Source organism: Nerophis lumbriciformis, linkage group LG32 (assembly GCF_033978685.3).
Source record: "Nerophis lumbriciformis linkage group LG32, RoL_Nlum_v2.1, whole genome shotgun sequence".
Classification (NCBI taxonomy): domain Eukaryota; kingdom Metazoa; phylum Chordata; class Actinopteri; order Syngnathiformes; family Syngnathidae; genus Nerophis; species Nerophis lumbriciformis.
In genome coordinates, this window is record NC_084579.2 from 30,149,590 (window position 1) to 30,169,858 (window position 20,269).

At 39.2% G+C, this 20,269-nt stretch overlaps 2 protein-coding genes across 3 annotated transcripts in view; one reads left to right on the top strand and one right to left on the bottom strand.

Moving 5' to 3' along the window:
• The window catches only part of mtrex (Mtr4 exosome RNA helicase), a 37,449-nt gene extending 28,402 nt beyond the window's left edge, over positions 1–9,047 (top strand). The window contains exons 22-27 of the mRNA XM_061927418.1: positions 447–610; positions 2,469–2,574; positions 3,931–3,987; positions 5,949–6,111; positions 6,214–6,318; positions 8,651–9,047. Of these exons, the coding sequence (XP_061783402.1) occupies positions 447–610; positions 2,469–2,574; positions 3,931–3,987; positions 5,949–6,111; positions 6,214–6,318; positions 8,651–8,703 (648 nt within the window). The 3' untranslated portion in view covers positions 8,704–9,047. The remainder of the gene's footprint in view (positions 1–446; positions 611–2,468; positions 2,575–3,930; positions 3,988–5,948; positions 6,112–6,213; positions 6,319–8,650) is intronic.
• Positions 8,917–20,269, bottom strand: part of plpp1a (phospholipid phosphatase 1a) — a 31,910-nt gene continuing 20,557 nt past the window's right edge. For both annotated transcript variants that reach the window (XM_061927424.2, XM_061927423.2), the window contains exons 4-6: positions 13,954–14,011; positions 11,787–11,963; positions 8,917–9,657 (exon numbers count right to left, since the gene is read on the bottom strand). In XM_061927424.2, coding sequence (XP_061783408.1) covers positions 9,538–9,657; positions 11,787–11,963; positions 13,954–14,011 — 355 coding nt within the window. In that variant the 3' untranslated portion in view covers positions 8,917–9,537. The remainder of the gene's footprint in view (positions 9,658–11,786; positions 11,964–13,953; positions 14,012–20,269) is intronic.

The window sequence follows — 20,269 nt, forward strand, 5'->3', positions numbered from 1 at the left end:
CACTACAGTGGTATTGGCCACTAGAGACAACACCAATCAGAGCGTGCTGTTCAGTATGGTGGTCACTGTTTGGCTCAGCCTCAGTCAGCATTACTTTATTGGAATAAAAGACCGTAAAGGTGACCAAAGGGTGTTATTTCATGTCTAGAGGGCCCTCATAATAATTTTTGAAATGTTTTGCTAAGATTTAATTGCATTCATATTTTATCAAAGTTGTATATTTTATGTGTAATTTTTTTTAATTAATTGACGTAAATTCTATCTAAAATAACCGCATTTTTTCCTGATATAACTGTGCATTGTCATCCAGATGTAATGAGCACGTCAGTGGGTGGGAAGTATCCCTGTTAATACATGAAAATATGGAGGACACATAAGATTATTACTAATTGTTTTAACATACCCGACAAAATAACAGTGTAAAATTAACCTGCTTTGTGCCTCAGATCGCCGCAGAGGTGCGCACGGCCAAGCGCGAGCTAAAGAAAGCTCGGACCGTCCTGCAGATGGACAAGCTCAAGTGCAGGAAGCGAGTGCTGCGGCGCCTCGGCTTCGCCAGCCCATCCGACGTCATCGAGGTGAAGGGACGAGTCGCGTGTGAAATCAGCAGGTAGGACGCGTATGCACTATTTATTATTTGGGTTGTGTTCATGTTTTTTTTTTGTTTATACCTTCGTTTTGAGTTGATACAACAAGATTAGCCACAAAATAGTTTACACTTGTGTATTGGAATGTATAAGAAACATTATACAGTTATTATATACAGTGTTTGATACAGTTTTCCAAATACAGAATCCAGAAGGGTCTGAATACTCTCGAGATATAGCAACAAAGTCCCTTGTGTTTCATCTTTTTATTCTCTGGCAGACAGAGTGCGTATGAAGTGTGTTAAGAAGCAGAGTTACAATCTATTGTACATTCACGCACAGTCCCATTATGATGTGTTTAAATGTGGCGGTTCATATGGTAAACACTGCACTTTTTTAACGTACAGTACAGGCTAAAAAATTGGACACACCTTCTCATTCAAAGCCTTTTCTTTATTTTCATGACTATTTACATTGTAGATTGTCACTGAAGGCATCAAAACTATGAATGAACACATGTGGAGTTATGTACTTAACTAAAAAAGGTGAAATAACGGAATTTTTTTTAAATTCTAGGTTCTTCAAAATAGCCACCCTTTGCTCTGATTACTGCTTTGCACACTCTTGGCATTCTCTCGATGAGCTTCAAGAGGTAGTCACCTGAAATGGTTTTCACTTCACAGGTGTGCTTGAAGCTTATCGAGAGAATGCCAAGAGTGTGCAAAGCAGTAATCAGAGCAAAGGGTGTCTATTTTGAAGAAACTAGAATATAAAACTAGGGATGTCCGATAAAATCGGACTGCCGATATTATCGGCCGATAAATGCTTTAAAATGTAATATAGGAAATTATCGGTATCGGTTTCAAAATTATCGGTATCTGTTTCAAAAAGTACAATTTATGAGTTTTTAAAATGCCGCTGTGTACACGGACGTAGGGAGAAGTACAGAGCGCCAATAAACCTTAAAAGCACTGCCTTTGCGTGCCGGCCCAATCACATATCATCTACGGCTATTTAAACACACAAGTGAATGCAATGCATACTTGGTCAACAGCCATACAGGTCACACTGAGGGTGGCCGTATAAACAACTTTAACACTGTTACAAATATGCGCCACACTGAACCCACACCAAACAAGAATGACAAACACATTTCGGGAGAACATCCGCACCATAACACAACATAAACACAACAGAACAAATACCCAGAACCCCTTGCAGCACTAACTCTTCCGGGACGCTACAATATCTACTCCCCACCCAGCCCCCCCACCCCAACACCGCCCACCTCAACCTCCTCATGCTCTCTCAGGGAGAGCATGTCCCAAAATCCAAGCTGCTGTTTTGAGGCATGTTCAAAAAAATAATGCACTTTGTGACTTCAATAATAAATATGGCAGTGCCATGTTGGCATTTTTTTCCATAACTTGAGTTGATTTATTTTGGAAAACCTTGTTACATTGTTTAATGCATCCAGCGGGGCATCACAACAAAATTAGGCATAATAATGTGTTCATTCCACGACTGTATATATCGGTATTGGTTGATATCGGAATCGGTAATTAAGAGTTGGACAATATTGGATGTCGGCAAAAAAGCCATTATCGGACATCTCTATATAAAACATGTACTTAACAAAAAAAAAGGTGAAATAACTGAAAACATAACTCCACATAGTTTTGGTGCCTTCAGTGACAATCTACAATGTAAATAGTCATGAAAATAAAGAAAACCCATTGAATGAGGAGGAAGGTGTGTCCAAACTTTTGGCCTGTTCTGTATGTCCTATTTTTGTTTTAGTAAAGAAATGGAAACCTAGCACGGCTTCAAGTAACGACGTAATACATAACAAATATGGATGCATTTTGTTTTGGTCCACAGCGCTGACGAGCTCCTGCTGACCGAGATGGTGTTCAACGGCCTCTTCAACGACCTGACGGCGGAACAAGCCACTGCCCTGCTGTCCTGCTTCGTCTTCCAGGAGAACGTAGGAACATTCATCCTTCTCACACTTTAACTATTAACTGATTATATAATGCATTGTATATGATATCCATCTTATGTGTTGCTGATATATGACAGATAACACCATGTTTTTATGGCTTAAAAAGCATATTAAAGTCATAAACAACCAACAACTGCAATGCTTGTCCCTGCTGATCAATCACATTATTAGACTTAGACTTCCTTTTTATTGTCATTCAAATTTGAACTTTACAGTACAGATAAGAACGAAATTTCATTGCATTAGCTCATCGTAGTGCAGGATAAAAAAGATTATGAATAGAATACATTTATCGTTATTTATTGTTCATTGCAACAATGTGCCAGCAACATAAACTACTCCTACCAGTTACTATTCATAAGCACCACCTGGCATATTAGAAATAGATAGAAAATTGTTCACAGTATTTGAACAGGCGCATGCACGCACACATGGCAAGTAATACTTCCACTATTTATTAATGATAACCTCCACCTGGCAGTGAAAGTTCAACGCAAAATAATCTACATAGTGAAAGTCCACTGTAGGTGGTTACTCATTCCACCAGCTGTCAGTGATAATCACTACTTTGCATAATCTAAAAGTAATAAAAGGTCCATGGTACACTTGCTGCAGGCACACATTATAGACATGTCATCTCATTAATTACATCTCTCCCTCGCCAGTTATTGATAACCGCTACTGTAAAAGTAGAAATAGACTCCAAATTATCCACAAAGTCCACAATATGCTCGCTCACGCCTGAGCATGTGAGCACGCACAACGTCAAAGTTGTATTATAACTGTAATCTCTCCTGCCAGTCATTTGTGTCATAGAAATAATTGACTCAAAACAATCCACAGTCAAAACCACAGTAGGCTTGGCTCGTGCATTAGCGCCTCGCATGCAAAAAGTAATTTGGCACGCCATCGCACCACCCGCCAGTTATTAATGATAACTGTCACTTTGCAAAATGATGTACAGTACACCAGTGGTTCTCAAACTTTTTTTACCACTTACTTACCGCAATACTTAACTCTCCAAATACCACCATAATGACCAACAATAAATTACAGTAGCGCAGTAGGGCTAAGTATTCATTAAAACAAGGCAGAGGTTTTATTTAATAATTATGTTGAATATTTTGGACACTGCACATATAGGAAAATACTACAGTTAGAATTACAGCAGTACACAACACGCCTGCTCACTCAGACACACAAATATACTTGGACATGTTGTTTATTTACTGCTAAGCAATCACTCCTCCCGCCAGTTATTTATAACTGCTGCTTTTTTTTTTTTGTGACTTTTAGGTGATTTTTGAATGTGTAAATGCTAAAATGTTTTTCTTACAGGCTAGTGAGTTGCCAAAACTGACGGAACAACTTGCTGCCCCCCTCCGGCAAATGCAGGTACGTGATCGGATGTTAAAAAACGAAAAGGGGCCAGGAAAATGGCCATGATTCTATTTACCGTATTTTTCGGAGTATAAGTCGCCCCGGAGTAAAAGTCGCACCGGCCGAAAATGCATAATAAAGAAGGAAAAAAAACATATATAAGTCGCACTGGAGTATAAGTCGCATTTTTGGGGGAAATTTATTTGATAAAACCCAACACCAAGAATAGACATTTGAAAGGCAGTTTAAAATAAAGAATAGTGAACAACAGGCTGAATAAGTGTACGTTATATGAGGCATAAATAACCAACTGGTATGTTAACGTAACATATTATGGTAAGAGTCATTCAAATAACTATAACATAGAACATGCTATACGTTTACCAAACAATCTGTCACTCTTAATCGCTAAATCCCATGAAATCGTATACGTCTAGTCTCTTACGTGAATGAGCTAAATAATATTATTTGATATTTTACGGTAATGTGTTTAATAATTTCACACATAAGTCGCTTCTGAGTATAAGTCGCACCCCCGCAAAAATTTCCCCAAAAAACTATGAAAAAAACTGTGACTTATAGTCTGAAAAGTGCGGTATAGTAAGATTGTTTAAAGGGGAACATTATCACAATTTCAGAAGGGTTAAAACCATTAAAAATCAGTTTTTTTCACAATTTTACCCATCACGCAATATCCCTAAAAAAAAGCTTCAAAGTGCCTGATTTTAACCATCGTTATATACACCTGTCCATTTTCCTGTGACGTCACATAGTGATGCCAACACAAACAAACATGGCGCATAGAACAGCAAGCTATAGCGACATTAGCTCGGATTCAGACTCGGATTTCAGCGGCTTAAGCGATTCAACAGATTACGCATGTATTGAAACGGATGGTTGTAGTGTGGAGGCAGGTAGCGAAAACGAAATTGAAGAAGAAACTGAAGCTATTGAGCCATATCGGTTTGAACCGTATGCAAGTGAAACCGACACGACAGCCAGCGACACGGGAGAAAGTGAGGACGATTTCGGCGATCGCCTTCTAACCAACGATTGGTATGTGTTTGTTTGGCATTAAAGGAAACTAACAACTATGAACTAGGTTTACAGCATATGAAATACATTTGGCAACAAAATGCACTTTGAGAGTGCAGACAGCCCATTTCAGGCGCGCTAAGAACATATATTTTTCCACGATTAACAATACCTAAATAGACACAAAATACTGCATACACAAGACTACCCGAATGTACTCGAATGATTGAAAAAAATAAATGTTTTTAAGCTAAATTATTGGTAAACACAGTTTATGTATAATAATTTACGTAAAACCACGAGTAATGAATAAAGTTTTCATCAATTAATATATTCTGTAGACATACCCTCATCCGCTCTCTTTTCCTGAAAGCTGATCTGTCCAGTTTTGGAGTTGATGTCAGCATCTGCTTTGAGTGTCGCAGGATATCCACACATTCTTGCCATCTCTGTCGTAGCATAGCTTTCGTCGGTAAAGTGTGCGGAACAAACGACTGACCATTTCGTCGGCTTTCCCCACAGCCTCGTATTTTGAACAAATTTCGTCCAATTTCTTGCCACTTTGGCATCTTTGGGCCACTGGTGCAACTTGAATCCGTCCCTGTTCGTGTTGTTACACCCTCCGACAACACGCCGACGAAAGTGAGAAAATGGCGGATTGCTTCCCGATGTGACGTCATCGCTCCGAGAGCGAATATTAGAAAGGCGTTTAATTCGCCAAAATTCACCCATTTAGAGTTCGGAAATCGGTTAAAAAAATATATGGTCTTTTTTTCTGCAACATCAAGGTATATATTGACGCTTACATAGGTCTGCTGATAATGTTCCCCTTTAAAGTTGATTTGTATGTGCAATGCAGAGCCAATACTGACATGCATGTAGTACCCATTACTAGCAGCAGAGGGCGAAATAGCTGACACGTGTTGTATGCTGCTGTTCAGGAGTGTGCCAAGCGCATCGCCAAAGTGTCTGCGGACGCCAAGCTGGAAGTGGACGAGGACACGTACCTGGGCCAGTTCAAGCCGCACCTCATGGACGTGATCTACGCCTGGGCCAACGGCGCCACTTTCGCGCAGATTTGTAAGATGACCGACGTCTTTGAAGGTGACTTAACAATTGGAGAAATGTCCAACTAATACAACAAACCTCGCCATAACTTTGCCTTTAAGACAATTGTGACAATGGCATGTTTGTCGCCCCCTGCAGGAAGTATTATTCGCTGCATGCGCCGCCTGGAGGAGGTGCTGCGACAAATGTGCTCCGCCGCCAAAGCGATCGGCAACACGGAGCTGGAGAACAAGTTTGCTGAAGGTAAGGAAAAGTGACAACACGTTAACGTTTTGTTAATCATGCATTCGCTCTTACTGCCAGTTACTAATGATAACCACCACCTTCTATAATGGGAAAGAAAATTGACTGGAAATAAGCCACAAAGATGCTGTAAAAATAGTTGTATTACCGTATTTTTCGGACTATAAGTCGCAGTTTTTGCGACTTATGTGTGAAATTATTAACACATTACCGTAAAATATCAAATAATATTTAGCTCATTCACATAAGAGACTAGACGTATAAGATTTCATGGGATTTAGCGATTAGCAGTGACAGATTGTATAGCATGTTCTATATGTTATAGTTATTTGAATGACTCTTACCATAATATGTTACGTTAACATACCAGTTGGTTATTTATGCCTCATATAACGTACACTTATTCAGCCTGTTGTTCACTATTCTTTATTTATTTTACATTGCCTTTCAAATGTCTATTCTTGGTGTTGGGTTTTATCAAATAATTTCCCCCAAAAAATTTGACTTACCGTATTTTCCGCACTATAAGGCGCACCGGATTATTAGCCGCACCTTCAATGAATTACATATTTCATAACTTTGTCCACCAATAAGCCGCCCCGGATTATAAGCCGCGCCTACGCTGCGCTAAAGGGAATGTCAAAAAAACAGTCAGATAGTTCAGTCAAACTTTAATAATATATTGAAAACCAGCGTTCTAACAACTCTGTCCCAAAATGTACGCAAATGTGCAATCACAAACATAGTAAAATTCAAAATGGTGTAGAGCAATAGCAACATAATGTTGCTCGAACGTTAATGTCACAACACACAAAATAAACATAGCGCTCACCTTCTGAAGTTATTCTTCATTCGTAAATCCTTCGAATTCTTCGTCTTCGGTGTCCGAATTGAAAAGTTGCGCAAGCGTGGGATCCAAAATGGCCGGTTCCGTCTCGTCGAAGTCATCGGAGTCAGTGTCGCTGTTGTTCTGTGAATCCTGCCTTCCGGAAAGCTCGGACCACAGTTGTGACCGAAATATCTGCCCAGGCATTTACGATCCACTGGCAGATGTTGGCGTATGTCGTCCGGCGCTGTCTGCCCGTCTTAGTGAAGGTGTGTTCGCCTTCGGAGCTGTGTGAAAAAAGCCACCCGGCCTCTTCGCGTAAACTTCCCTTAACCACTCGCTCATCTTTTCTTCATCCATCCATCCCTTCGAGTTAGCTTTTATGATGACGCCGGCTGGAAAGGTCTCTTTTGGCAAGGTCTTCCTTTTGAATATCACCATGGGTGGAAGTTAGCATGGCAAGCTAGAACCACAGTGAAGGATGACTTCTCATTCCCTGTGGTGCGAATATTCACCGTACGTGCTCCCGTTCCACAGTGCGGTTCACAGGAATATCAGTTGCTGTGAAATACGGTAGTAATCCGTGTGCGGATGGAGAGATTGCGTCTTTTTATGAACCGGATCCTTTTCGCTTAGTAGGAGCCATTTTGTGGTCTTTACAGATGTAAACAGGAAATGAAACGTACGGTGATATCCGCGCGTTTTTTCTTCTTCTTCCGGGGGCGGGCGGTAGCTTACAGTAGAAGAAGAAGCGCTTCCTGTTCTATGGGGGCGGGTGCTTACCTTGGCGGTTGCTTGCGTAGAAGAAGAAGTGCTTCCTGTTCTACCGGGAAAAAAGATGGCGGCTGTTTACCGAAGTTGCGAGATCGAAACTTTATGAAAATGAATCGTAATAAAGCGCACCGGGTTATAAGGCGCACTGTTAGCTTTTGAGAAAATTTGTGGTTTTTAGGTGCGCCTTATAGTGCGGAAAATATGGTATATGTTTTTTTCCTTCTTTATTATGCATTTTCAGCCGGTGCGACTTATACTCCGAAAAATACGGTATGAAGTTAGACATCTTAAAATGAAGCCCATGGAAGATGTACTAGCAGGTTTAGTCCTTTTTGTTTTTGTTGAGCGAATAAGCTAACCTAGCATGTTGTTACTGTTTGAATATACGTGACATGTTAGCACTGTAGCTAACATACTGTAGCTATACCAGTGTTGTGTAACGTTTGTGTCCTCCTGTTACTCTCCTCAATGTTATATTTGTGTTATAGTCTGTTGGTTAAAAGTGGATTAAGTGCATCACAAGGATAATATGAGATTTGTAATACTGTGCTTCCACTGTAACTACTTGTATCAATACAGTCCATTGAAGCCATGGTCTTGTTACATAAGCTCATTTTATCAGCAGTTATGCAAGCAGTGATCTGGTAGTGTGATTATAAAATGTCAAAGTTTAGTAAGCACACGAGTGCAGCTTGTGGTGAATATTAATGATGTGCTTTTATCTCCTTGCAGGAATAACAAAGATCAAAAGGGACATCGTCTTTGCTGCGAGTCTCTATTTGTAATTCTTGTAAGACCTTCTGACTGAACATTATCATCAGCAAACATCATAGCTTGAATTCTCCCAATTATCCTGAATACATCTTCATCACTTTAACTTTTGATGCACTCAGTCAGTCCCATCTGATATTTTTTTTAACTCTTCTTTGAAATCATTTAATTTGGCCGTTTGTTAGTTTTTATTTGAAACCATGCCTAAAAACAAATGACATAACATGTTTTGTTATTAAGTGAAATGGCTTTATTTTTCCTGGTTTTTTTTCTTCTTCTTTTAGACATTTGTACATATTTAACTTTTTCAATAAATGTCTGTATGCTAGACAGTTGCCATACAGACCACACAAACATACATAGTGGTGTTTATATTAACATTCTTGGAGATACACGGCAGCACATGAAGAAGGCATCTCAGGACGCTAACTAACCCCTCCATTCTTTGTCTTCATTACTCGTTCTGGTCAAGATGGCAGAAAGAGCATCTGGATGTGTGAGATGGCGACATTCTTTAAATTAGCCCTTTAATGGACGTGCAGTAGTTGACCTCAAAGTGAACCTCAGTGAAGGCGCTTTAAGCAGATCGACTGCCAGTAAAAAAAAAATGAAATGCTCAAAGCAGGCTTACATTCACAGGTTTCATACCCCCTGCCCTCCTTGTAGTGGTCTAGTCCTGCCTTCCAGTGGGTGCATGCAGTACAATCTTCCCACCCACTCAGTAGATTCATGCTAAATTCTTAGCCATCCTCACAGTCCTTAGCCATTAAAATCAAAATATAAAACACGCTCCGCATGCAGGCGATGACAAAGCTGGAGAACTACCATCTGAGGTGAGCATTTCGGCTTTAGTTGGGACTCTCAAAGTGGTTTCCGTTTGTTGGGGTCTCCTGGAGGCTGGTGTGGGGGATGTCCACCTCCTTGCAGGAATCCAAAGGCTGCTTGAAAAAGTCGGACACACAAAAGACCTGCAGGGGAAACAAATGGAAGATTTGAAGGATCCAATTTTATTTGGACTGTTAAAAACATGTCTAAATGATCTGAATGTTCAATTTATTGTTGCTACACCTACTGGGTAAAATGCAGTGATTGACCACAAAACTGGACAATGGCTGAAGTAGTCACTAAAAGATTATGAACAATCACTAAAAGACTGGATGACGAGTCTATGAGCAGTCACTGGCCAATAACTAAACAGTCATTTAAAAAACTGGTCAACGGCTATCAGCAATGACAGACTGGCAGATGACTGTATGAGCGTCACAAAAAAAAGTCCAATGACTGAACAGTCACAAGAAAAACCTGGCTAACGACTAAGAGCAGTGACTAAAAGACTGGCAAATGACTATAAACAATCACTAAAAAAACTGGACGACGAGTGTATGAACAGTAACAAGAAAAAACTGGCCAATGACTGTATGAGCTGTTACAGAAAGACTGGCAAATGACTGGACAATAAAAAAAAAAAGATAAGTTACAAAAATGGATGGGCAGTTACCGGTACAAAAAAAAACTGGCCAATGACTGAGCAGCAGTTTTGGGACTAACGCGTTACCGTAATGCCGTTACTTTCGGCGGTAAATAGTAATCAAACACGTTACGTTATTTTTTATGTAGTATTGGCTAGAAACTGAGAAGATCTGAGTGTGTTTTATTGGAGCGCTGCAGAAGAGGCGACAAGGAAGAGGCGTGCCGTGCGCTGTACGTGTGTGTGTGTGTGTGTGGGAGGGGTCGTGTCTGTGTTTACTAACAAGACATCATGGCGAAGCCCTAAGCCGAGTTTCTTAACATGGAGATATTCTCACTACTTTTCTTTTGTCGACCACAAAGAAAAGAACATTTTAGTTAACTGTAAGTTGTGTCTTTGATCAAAGGGCCTATCCTAGCAATTCAAATCTGCTGAAACAGCTACAAAAGCAACATGCTTCGACGAAGCTAGTAAAGAGAGACACACTTCACCTCCTAAGCTGCAGCTTGGATTTTAACGAGGCACTGAAGGTACACACTCTTGTCAATTCTCTTACATACTGTTGCTCTTTCGTTCTAGACTTCTAGAGTGTTTGATTATCACATCACTCTAAATGTACAGACTATAAAGTTCACAAACATAAAGAGGGATGCTAGTGGGCCAGGCCAAACTTTCCTTATCTCTAAACTAAAACTGGGGAAATGCTTAGTGTTCTGGGCTTCAGACATGATTTAATTTCAGAATTTTAAGAGAAAAAAACGCCTGGTTAGGCTTTGTGTATGTACCGGTAGTGTGTGCCTTCCTTGGTTTACAGCTATGTTGTTATTATGCTGTTTGTTACTTATGTATGTTATGTTGCAGCTATTTAAAATAGTTTAGTCAATTTGTTCTGGCCTGAAACAAATTGTCCCTTTGATACATATCTTTGTCTTTGTGTGTTGTATGTAGAGCACATTGCTTAGCAGAGTTCAGTGATGAAAATGCATGTCAAGTTGATCCACAGATTGTATTATTCTCCTGTGCAATAACAGTACTGAAATGAAGGCTAAAAGGGCATTAAAGGGGGCCTTAAAAAAAAACAAAAAAACATATAAGTAACTAAATAGTTACTTTTCACAGTAACGTATTACTTTTCGGTGTAAGTTAACTTTTGAAATAAAGTAACTAGTTACTGGTTTTCAGTAACTAACCCAACACCGATGAGCAGTGACCAAAACACTGGCCTAAGACTGAACAGTCTCCAAAAAAACTGGCCTAAGACAGTATAAAAAGTCTCTAAGTCTGCCCAATGAACAGTGATTAAAATACTATCAAATGGTTGTAAGAAAATGACAAACATTTTCAAAAAAGGTGCTTTTTTGAAAAGGTGCTTTTAGGTGCTGACATATTTCACATTTTTACGGAGTTTGGAACTTCCAAAATGATACGCTCTTAATTTCGTAAATATGGAAAGTGGATGAATCGTCAACAACACAACCTTGGTTGTCATCACACCATGACTCGCGATGGCATTCAGAAAAATCCAACCACGCTTTTGGAGTTGTTTTTAAGATTCAGAACCCAAGTGATGGTTGAACTCCAAATGGAATACTTTTGGAAGGTTTTACGATCTAAAAATGAGAAACCCACCACCAGAATGGCCATGAGCGCCCCCTGCAGGAGGCCCGCCAGCACGTCGCTCCAGTGGTGCTTGTAGTCGGACACCCTGGACAAGCACGTGTACACGGAGGCGGCGATGAGGAAAAACTGGAGGGTTGGCCTCAGCAGGCGGGCCCACTCCACCTGCAGACGAGCCTGCAGGTACAGCTGCCAGATAAACATCACAGATATTAGAATGCAGACAGGAAAGTGCGGTTAGACGCATTGGTTCACATTTCCACTTTTACCAAAAACCAGATGATCAAGTTCTTCCTGTTTCAGCAAACGTCCTCTTTTTCTAACCATCAACACACGCAGTGGAGGTCCACACTTGAACAAGAGTTGCAACCTTTATTGGCCTGGTTTGTATTACACTAATGTACCCCAGCTGACACAGAAAAATAATGTCCAGTAAAACTGTTTTTACACTAGAACGCAGTCTGAATACGACAATACATGCAACCCCCTCAGAGCTTTTCTTACTGTCACACACAACTTTATAAAGCTTTTAATAGAAACTGTACAGGCAAGTTTTTAGACACCCTGAGTAACATAAAAAATAAAAATTACCGGACATGTCTAATAGGGCTGTGAATCTTTGGGTGTCCCACGATTCGATTCTTGGGGTCACGATTCGATTCAAAATCTTTTTTTTTTTTCCAATTCAACACGATTCCTGATTCAAAACGATTGTCTATTCATTCAATACATAGGATTTCAGCTGGATCTACCCCAGTCTGCTGACATGCAAGCAGAGTAAAAAGCTTTTATAATTGTAAAGGACAATGTTTTATCAACTGATTGCAATAATGTCAATTTGTTTTAACTATTAAATGAACCAAAAATATGACTTATTTTATCTTTGTGAAAATATTGGACACAGTGTGTTGTCAAGTTTATGAGATGCGATGCAAGTGTAAGCCACTGTGACACTATTGTTCTTTTTTTTTATAGATGTCAAATGATAATGTCAATGAGGGATTTTTAATCACTGCTATGTTGAAATTGATGCTGTTGTTGTTGATAATATTCATTTTTGTTTCACTACTTTTGGTGTGTTTGTGTCTCCTCTCAATTGCTCTGTTTATTGCAGTGTTGCTGGGTCGGGTTTGGTTTTGGAATTGGATTGCATTGTTATGGTATTGCTGTGTATTGCTTTGTTGGATTGATTAATAAAACTTTTTTTTTTAAATGAATAAAAAATAAAAAATCGATTTTTTAAAAATGAGAATCGCGATTAGAATTCGAATTGATTTTTTCCCACACCCCTAATGTCTAATATAAGTTATGCATGTCCAATGGTGATATTTGTCACTTTGCTCCTCATATACAAGTTCCTAATCCAATAAGTCACATGTCACTTGAAGGCTCAATAGAAATTAGATCCCGCCTCCAAATTTCAACTTTTTCTATCCTGAAGTTGCACATGAGGTACCTATACCTGCTCTATGGAAGAAACATGGCAAAGTAACATTATTCCCGGAGGTAATCCAAACAATGGACTAACATTAAAAAAAGGTAATTCATTCAAATGAAACAAAGTTATGAACAAAAAGCTATAAACTTAAAAACATATTTCTCTTCATAGCCAGCGAGTTGTAGCGATGGAACATTGATACTTGCACCATTCAGAGTTGGCAACAGTTAGTACCATTTTTTCCTGTAAAGTGCTGGTGTTTTTCCAATATCGAGCATCTTTACTTTTTATTGATGAAAAAAATAAATGATGCAGCAGCAAAGAAGAATTATGTCAGAAAATGCCTGAGTCAGCAGGATGTCATGTTCCGTTGGGACAACACTTCACTCCCTGCTTGGCACTCAGCATCAAGGGTTGGAATTGGGGGTTAAATCACCAAAAATGATTCCCGGGCGCGGCCACCGCTGCTGCTCACTGCTCCCCTCACCTCCCAGGCGGTGATCAAGGGTGATGGGTCAAATGCAGTGAATAATTTCGCTACACCTAGTGTGTGTGTGTGTGTGTGACAATCATGGTTACTTTAACTTTAACTTTAAATATTGTTTGGAGCAACAACAACAAGGCCTGTAAGAGTTCAACTCGGATACAAAGGAGTGTTCAAAAAAGGTCATGTGTGTAGTAATAAAAAAGGTGTTTATTCATACTTGAGTACTTAAAAGACAAAGTACACGGAGTACGTACCGCCAGGAACAACATGCAGTACATGGAGAATGATGAGTGGCCCGAGTAGAAGGACAACCTGCAAGGAGAGAACAATCAATATGATTTGTAGCATCTAATTATTAGATTGTTTCTAATGTCGTGTTGAACTTTAGGAAAGAAAACAAATGTTCCTCATCAAAACATTGCTGCTCATTCTCTCTGGAAACTTTTCCGTAGGAAGTTTAGCCAAGAAATGTTGGATATTTTCTGTAGGAATTTATGACAAATAATATGATTTCAATAGAGATGTCCGATGATATCGGACTGCTGATATTATCGGCCGACAAATGCAATATCGGAAACTATCGGTATCGGTTTCAAAAAGTAAAATGTATGACTTTTTAAAACGCCGCTGTACGGACTGGTACACGGACGTAGGGAGAAGTACAGAGCAGTTGCGTCTCCCAGTCATACTTGCCAACCCTCCCCATTTTCCCGGGAGACTCCCGAATTTCAGTGCCCCTCCCGAAAATCTCCCGGGGTAACCATTCTCACGAATTCCACCCAGAAAACAATAATGGGGGCGTGCCTTAAAGGCACTGCCTTTGCGTGCCGGCCCAATCACATAATATCTACGGCTTTTCACACACACACAAGTGAATGCCACGCATACTTGGTCAATAGCCATACAGGTCACACTGAGGGTGGCCGTATAAACAACTTTAACACTTTTACAAATATGCGCCACACTGTGAACCCACACCAAACAAGAATGACAAACACATTTCGGGAGAACATCCGCACCGTAACACAACATAAACACAACACAACAAATACCCAGAACCCCTTGCAGCACTAACTCTTCTGGGACGCTACAATATACACCCCCCCGCTACCCCTGCCCACCTCAACCTCCTCATGCTCTCTCAGGGAGAGCATGTCCCAAATTCCAAGCTGCTGTTTTGAGGCATGTTAATAAAAATAATGCACTTTGTGACTTCAATAATAAATATGGCAGTGCCATGTTGGCATTTTTTTTCCATAACTTGAGTTGATTTATTTTGGAAAACCTTGTTACATTGTTTAATGCATCCAGCGGGGCATCACAACAAAATTAGGCATAATAATGTGTTAATTCCACGACTGTATATATCGGTATCGGTTGATATCGGAATTGGTAATTAAGAGTTGGACAATATCGGATATCTGCAAAAAAGCCATTATCGGACATCTCTAGATTTAAGTGAAATGAGGAAAGTTGGGGACAAACTGTATCATATGCAAATAAAACATCCATCACTTTGTCATGAACTTAAAAAATTGCTGGTTATCCAAAATCTCCCCCCATACCTCTAAAAGATGGCATTTTAAAACAAAATAGGTGACTTCCTGTCAGTTTTACGCAACACATTTCTTGAAATGTAATTGAATTTCCTCCTTTTAAAGGATTAACAAAGTTTATATAGCACACATACTGTTACTTTTGTATTTGCCACCATGTGGAGAGCTTCTTTTCCCTAAAAAAAAATGAATCGATTTTTGTAACTTTATAGAAAAGGCCCACAAAAACTGAATTTTCCTTGGCTTTTTCCAGAGGGTTTACTGCAGACCAAAACTTATAAGTTGAAAGGAAATAAAATCTTCACTTTCTTCATCTGACTATTAACAATTTTATTAGAAAAAAGCTAACTTCTTATTACACTTGTATGACAGTTTAGTGTGTTAAATTCGGGGTACTTAACGATTCGATCCATGTCCGATTCCTGGGGTGATGATTCGATTCTCAATTTAAACTGAATCTTGCAATGTAGCATTTGGTATATAATGTGAACTTTTTCAAAACAGGTTTTTAAAGCTCATTCAGGTTACATGGAGATTACCTCAAAAATTGTTTTTAAAAATTGATTCTTAAAAAACGTTTTTTTCAAACCGATTGTTTAAATGATGAATTTATGAGTTTTTTTGTGCACCCTTAGTTACAATTAGGGCTGCAACTAACGATTAATTTGATAATCGATTAATCTGTCGATTAGTACTTCGATTAATAATCGGATAAAAGAGACAAACTACATTTCTATCATTTCCAGTATTTTATTGAGAAAAAAAACATCATACTGGCACCATACTTATTTTGATTATTGTACATGTTGCAGTTTATAAATAAAGGTTTATTGAAAAAATATAAATAAAAACTTAAATTAAAAAAAAAAAAAAAATTGCTTCTGCGCATGCGCATAGCATAGATCCAACGAATCGATGACTAAATTAATCGCCAACTATTTTTATAATCGATTTAATCAATTAGTTGTTGCAGCCCTAGTTACAATGTTACTAAGAACATGTGTGTACAGTTAATTAGGGGTTTATGATGGTAAAAGTTAGACCGTCTATACAAAGGAAGCATACTTTTACTCTGGAAAAAATATTTTCTGATTCGCTTTTATTTTCCATTAAACTGCTTGTTTTTATTTCGCCTTTTTACTATTTTTTCCCCCTAATATTCTTTGTAAGCTGTAGCCCTTTGAGATCTCCTGACAAAAAGGACAATTCAAATCAAATGTATTCATATTATTTCTATTTCCTGGATTTCCTGTGTGAAAATTTGCATTGAAATCTGCACAAAGTCGGAAGCTGGCCGACATTCCGGAAAAGCTCGATCCCGTACAAGAAGAATGTCGGCCTCCTCCCTGCTGGGCAGTGACGAGGAGGCGCAGGAGGAGCGGCCTTGCAGTAAGATGATCTTCCACCGCCTGCATAAACACACGTGACCTTCAATCGTCCACATTTTGGGTAAGTGGCGCTAATCAGCTGATGTTTTGACTGATGGACATGTTTGAGTGTGTATTGACTCCAGATAACCCGCCCTGGAAATGTTGATAAGCCTGAGTGGCCATTTGTGCTACAAGTTCTCTCCCCTGCTTCATTCTACACTTAACTTTTGAATAGATATTGAAGAGAAAGGAGCAACAAGGAGCAGTACAAGCTTCACATCCTCTTGCCAGGGACAACTTCCTTCTGTTCCGTGCTGATAACACATTTCCTCCACACTTCCCCAAGGTCCACTTTAAACGCTCTGTATATCTATTTAACAAATGACTTTTGAAATACATTCAAAGGAATGGAGCTGTGCCATAAACAAATGTAAGTTGAAAGGAAAAGACATATTTTTATGCATGTGCTCGGCTTTTGTTTGTCAGCTGATCAGGGTTCATTCAAACTCTTCCCCTGGAATGATTTTCCAGAACATTTTTTAAACTTACTGACAGTTTAATCAACCTGTCAGGCCTTTCCAATTACATTTGTTGTGTTGGCTGTTATGCTAATTTGGCCATTTTAAATCCCACTGATTTATGCCAACAGGAAATTAGAAATGAACATGTCACAGTTGAGGTTTTCTCATTCCCTTTTGTTGGGAAGTTCATGAGCTTAAGTTGTTTCAAAAAAAGTCTAATTTCTTCTTCTGTGCTTTCTGTATGTGTATTTTTACACTCAAGTTGTTGTCATTCACTTCTTTTTTTTCTATTGTCAGACGATAAATGAGCTGTGTGGTGTTCGGGTCTGTGGGACCCGTTTTCATTTATTATTAAAAGAAAAATTATACAATTGATTAATTTTTCAAACTGAGACTCACTGACTTTGGCTCATTTTCTGTGAAGAACATACATATTTAATGACCACACCCCCTCTACACATTTCTAATACATATAAGATGTCAAATAAAAGTGTGGAAATTGATGTTCTGTGTACCACACGCGCACACACACAGCAGGCCTAGACAGGAGGAGGACAGAGTGTAGGTACACAGAACATCAGAGGGTCAAATGTGCGAGAAAATGAGAGCAGACAGTGTTGACAAACAATGTTGCAACCTTGTGTGGGAACCGCAGGTGCAGAAACACAAAAGAAGAATCCCTGTGGGATGCAGAAAATGGCAGAGAAATTTTCCGTGCAACGTTCATATTGTTGTTACTCAGCCAGCGTTTGTGGGTCTGATGGACCCGTTGCATTTTGTGGCTTTTAATGCCTCACAATCAAACACTTTTATGTTAAAATACTGAACAGATGTTTACCTTATCCCAATAAACTGATGTTCAGTATTTTAACATAAAAGTGTTTGATTGTGAGGCAGTAAAAGCTACAAAATGCAACGGGTCTATCAGACCCACAAACACTGGCTGAGTAACAACAATATGAACATTACACAAGGGTTCATTACCTGGAAGGCTCTGCTCTGTGAAATCAGATATGTTGCATCTCTACGCCACCAAGGACTAAGTAAAAGTCTCCTCCGTCTGTCACTCAGCGGAGGAACACCTCACTTATTAACCAATCAATCACCTTACAGTCGTTGGTTTTGTCTGAAAAGTTGCTAAATATAGCAACAAGCATTGGTTGGCAGAACTGCTCCAAACGGAAATACACATTTTATTAGCTAATGGCGTCACATGGGGCTCTGCCCCGGCTTGCAGCAGAGAAGTGCTGTGGCTTAATGTTGCCAAGAAGATAAGGTGACAACACAACTTTTAACCAGTTTGTAGACGCTCACAAGGCAGGAGAAATATCAATCATTTTCCGGGATGACTTAACCTTTTCCAGGATATTTGACCTTTTTTCTGTAAAATTGGGTCACGGTCCAACATACACACAGTGGAAGCCTTGACTATTGAGCTATTTACCATGGATGGTCTATTTTTCATTCATAATTGTCATAGTCTGATGAGAGTTACTACCAATGAGGCAAAGAAAAAGAGGAATTGAAAAATATCAGCTGGGGTTCAAGATATTTGACCATAATGGATCTCCAATATGCTTTGGAAGGTATTTCCTACATAGAAACCATTGCTATGTTTTCTTGCATTTTTACAGAATTCCTATGTATTAGATACTATATAAACTGGAAGCCACACCTCTTTTTTCATGACACTACCACAGCATCAATAGTTAGTTTTTGTTGATCACATATCTTCACCATATCAATATTAAAACATCCATATTTGATTTCATTAGTTCAGTGTTTTGTCTGCTTTGAGAAAATCTCTTGACTATAAGGCATTTCATGAATACATGAGATATGATGGCTTTATTTGATAACACATATTGTCATTGCAAAAACTACAATATTTTGTTGAACTAGTAAGTCACTTAGTAAGGTCACTCTTGCATTCATGCTATCTGCTACATGTTTGTTCAATTATAATATGAATATTTGTGTTAAATATAATCTTAATAAATTAATGATCATGCTTTATAGTGCTTTTTAGGCAACTTTATCCATGCAGAACTAGATATAGTACAAGTTACTGGGTTTAGTATTTGATATCATGATTAAAATCATGATCAGTCGTTGTGTCCTTGGGCAAGACACTTTACCCACTTGCTTCCAGTGCCACCCACACTGGTACAGATGTGGATAATGAGTTTCACTATGTAAAGCGCTTTACTTCACATATATTGGTCATCAGAAACAGGACGTGTGTTACAGCACTCGTGTTTTCACAACGGTATCGCCTGCTTTTCCCCATCTACTGACTTCTTTCATCCTCTTTACCGCCTCACTAGTTGACCCTAGGGTCGGCAACCCTCGGCTCTAAATTAAAACATTTGTGAAAATGGAAAAAGGTGAGGGAAAAAAATATATTTTTTGTTTTAATATGGTCTCTGTAGGACGACAAACATGACACAAACCTTCCTAATTGTTAGAAAACACACTGTTTAATATGTTGGTGTTATCATTTCAGCAGTCTTTGAATTCACCGTAGTTCTGTTGACTGTGATGCAACAGTTTGGTAACATGGACAACTTTCTCCGACGCTGCCACAGTAGGACGTGTTTTATGCCACTTTTTCTTTTTCTCATTTTGTCCACCAAACATTTTATGCTGTGTTTGAATGCACAAAGGTGAGCTTTGTTGACGTTACTGATTTGTGTAGAGTGCTAAACCGGCATATTTGGTCAGTGCATGACGAAAAGGTAATCAATGCTAACATGCTATTTAGGCTAGCTGTGTATACATATTGCATCATTATGCCTCGTTTGTAGGTATAGCTGAGCTCATTTCATTTACCGTATTTTCCGCACTATTAGCCGCACCTAAAAACCAGAAATTTTCTCAAAAGCTGACAGTGCGCCTTTTAACCCGGTGCGCTTTATATATGGATAAATATTAAGATTCATTTTCATAAAGTTTCGATCTCGCAACTTCGGTAAATAGCCGCCATCTTTTTTCCCGGTAGAACAGGAAGCGCTTCTTCTTCTACGCAAGCAACCGCCAAGGTAAGCACCCGCCCCCATAGAACAGGAAGCGCTTCTTCTTCTACTGTAAGCAACCACCCGCCCGCGTAGAAGAAGAAAAAGC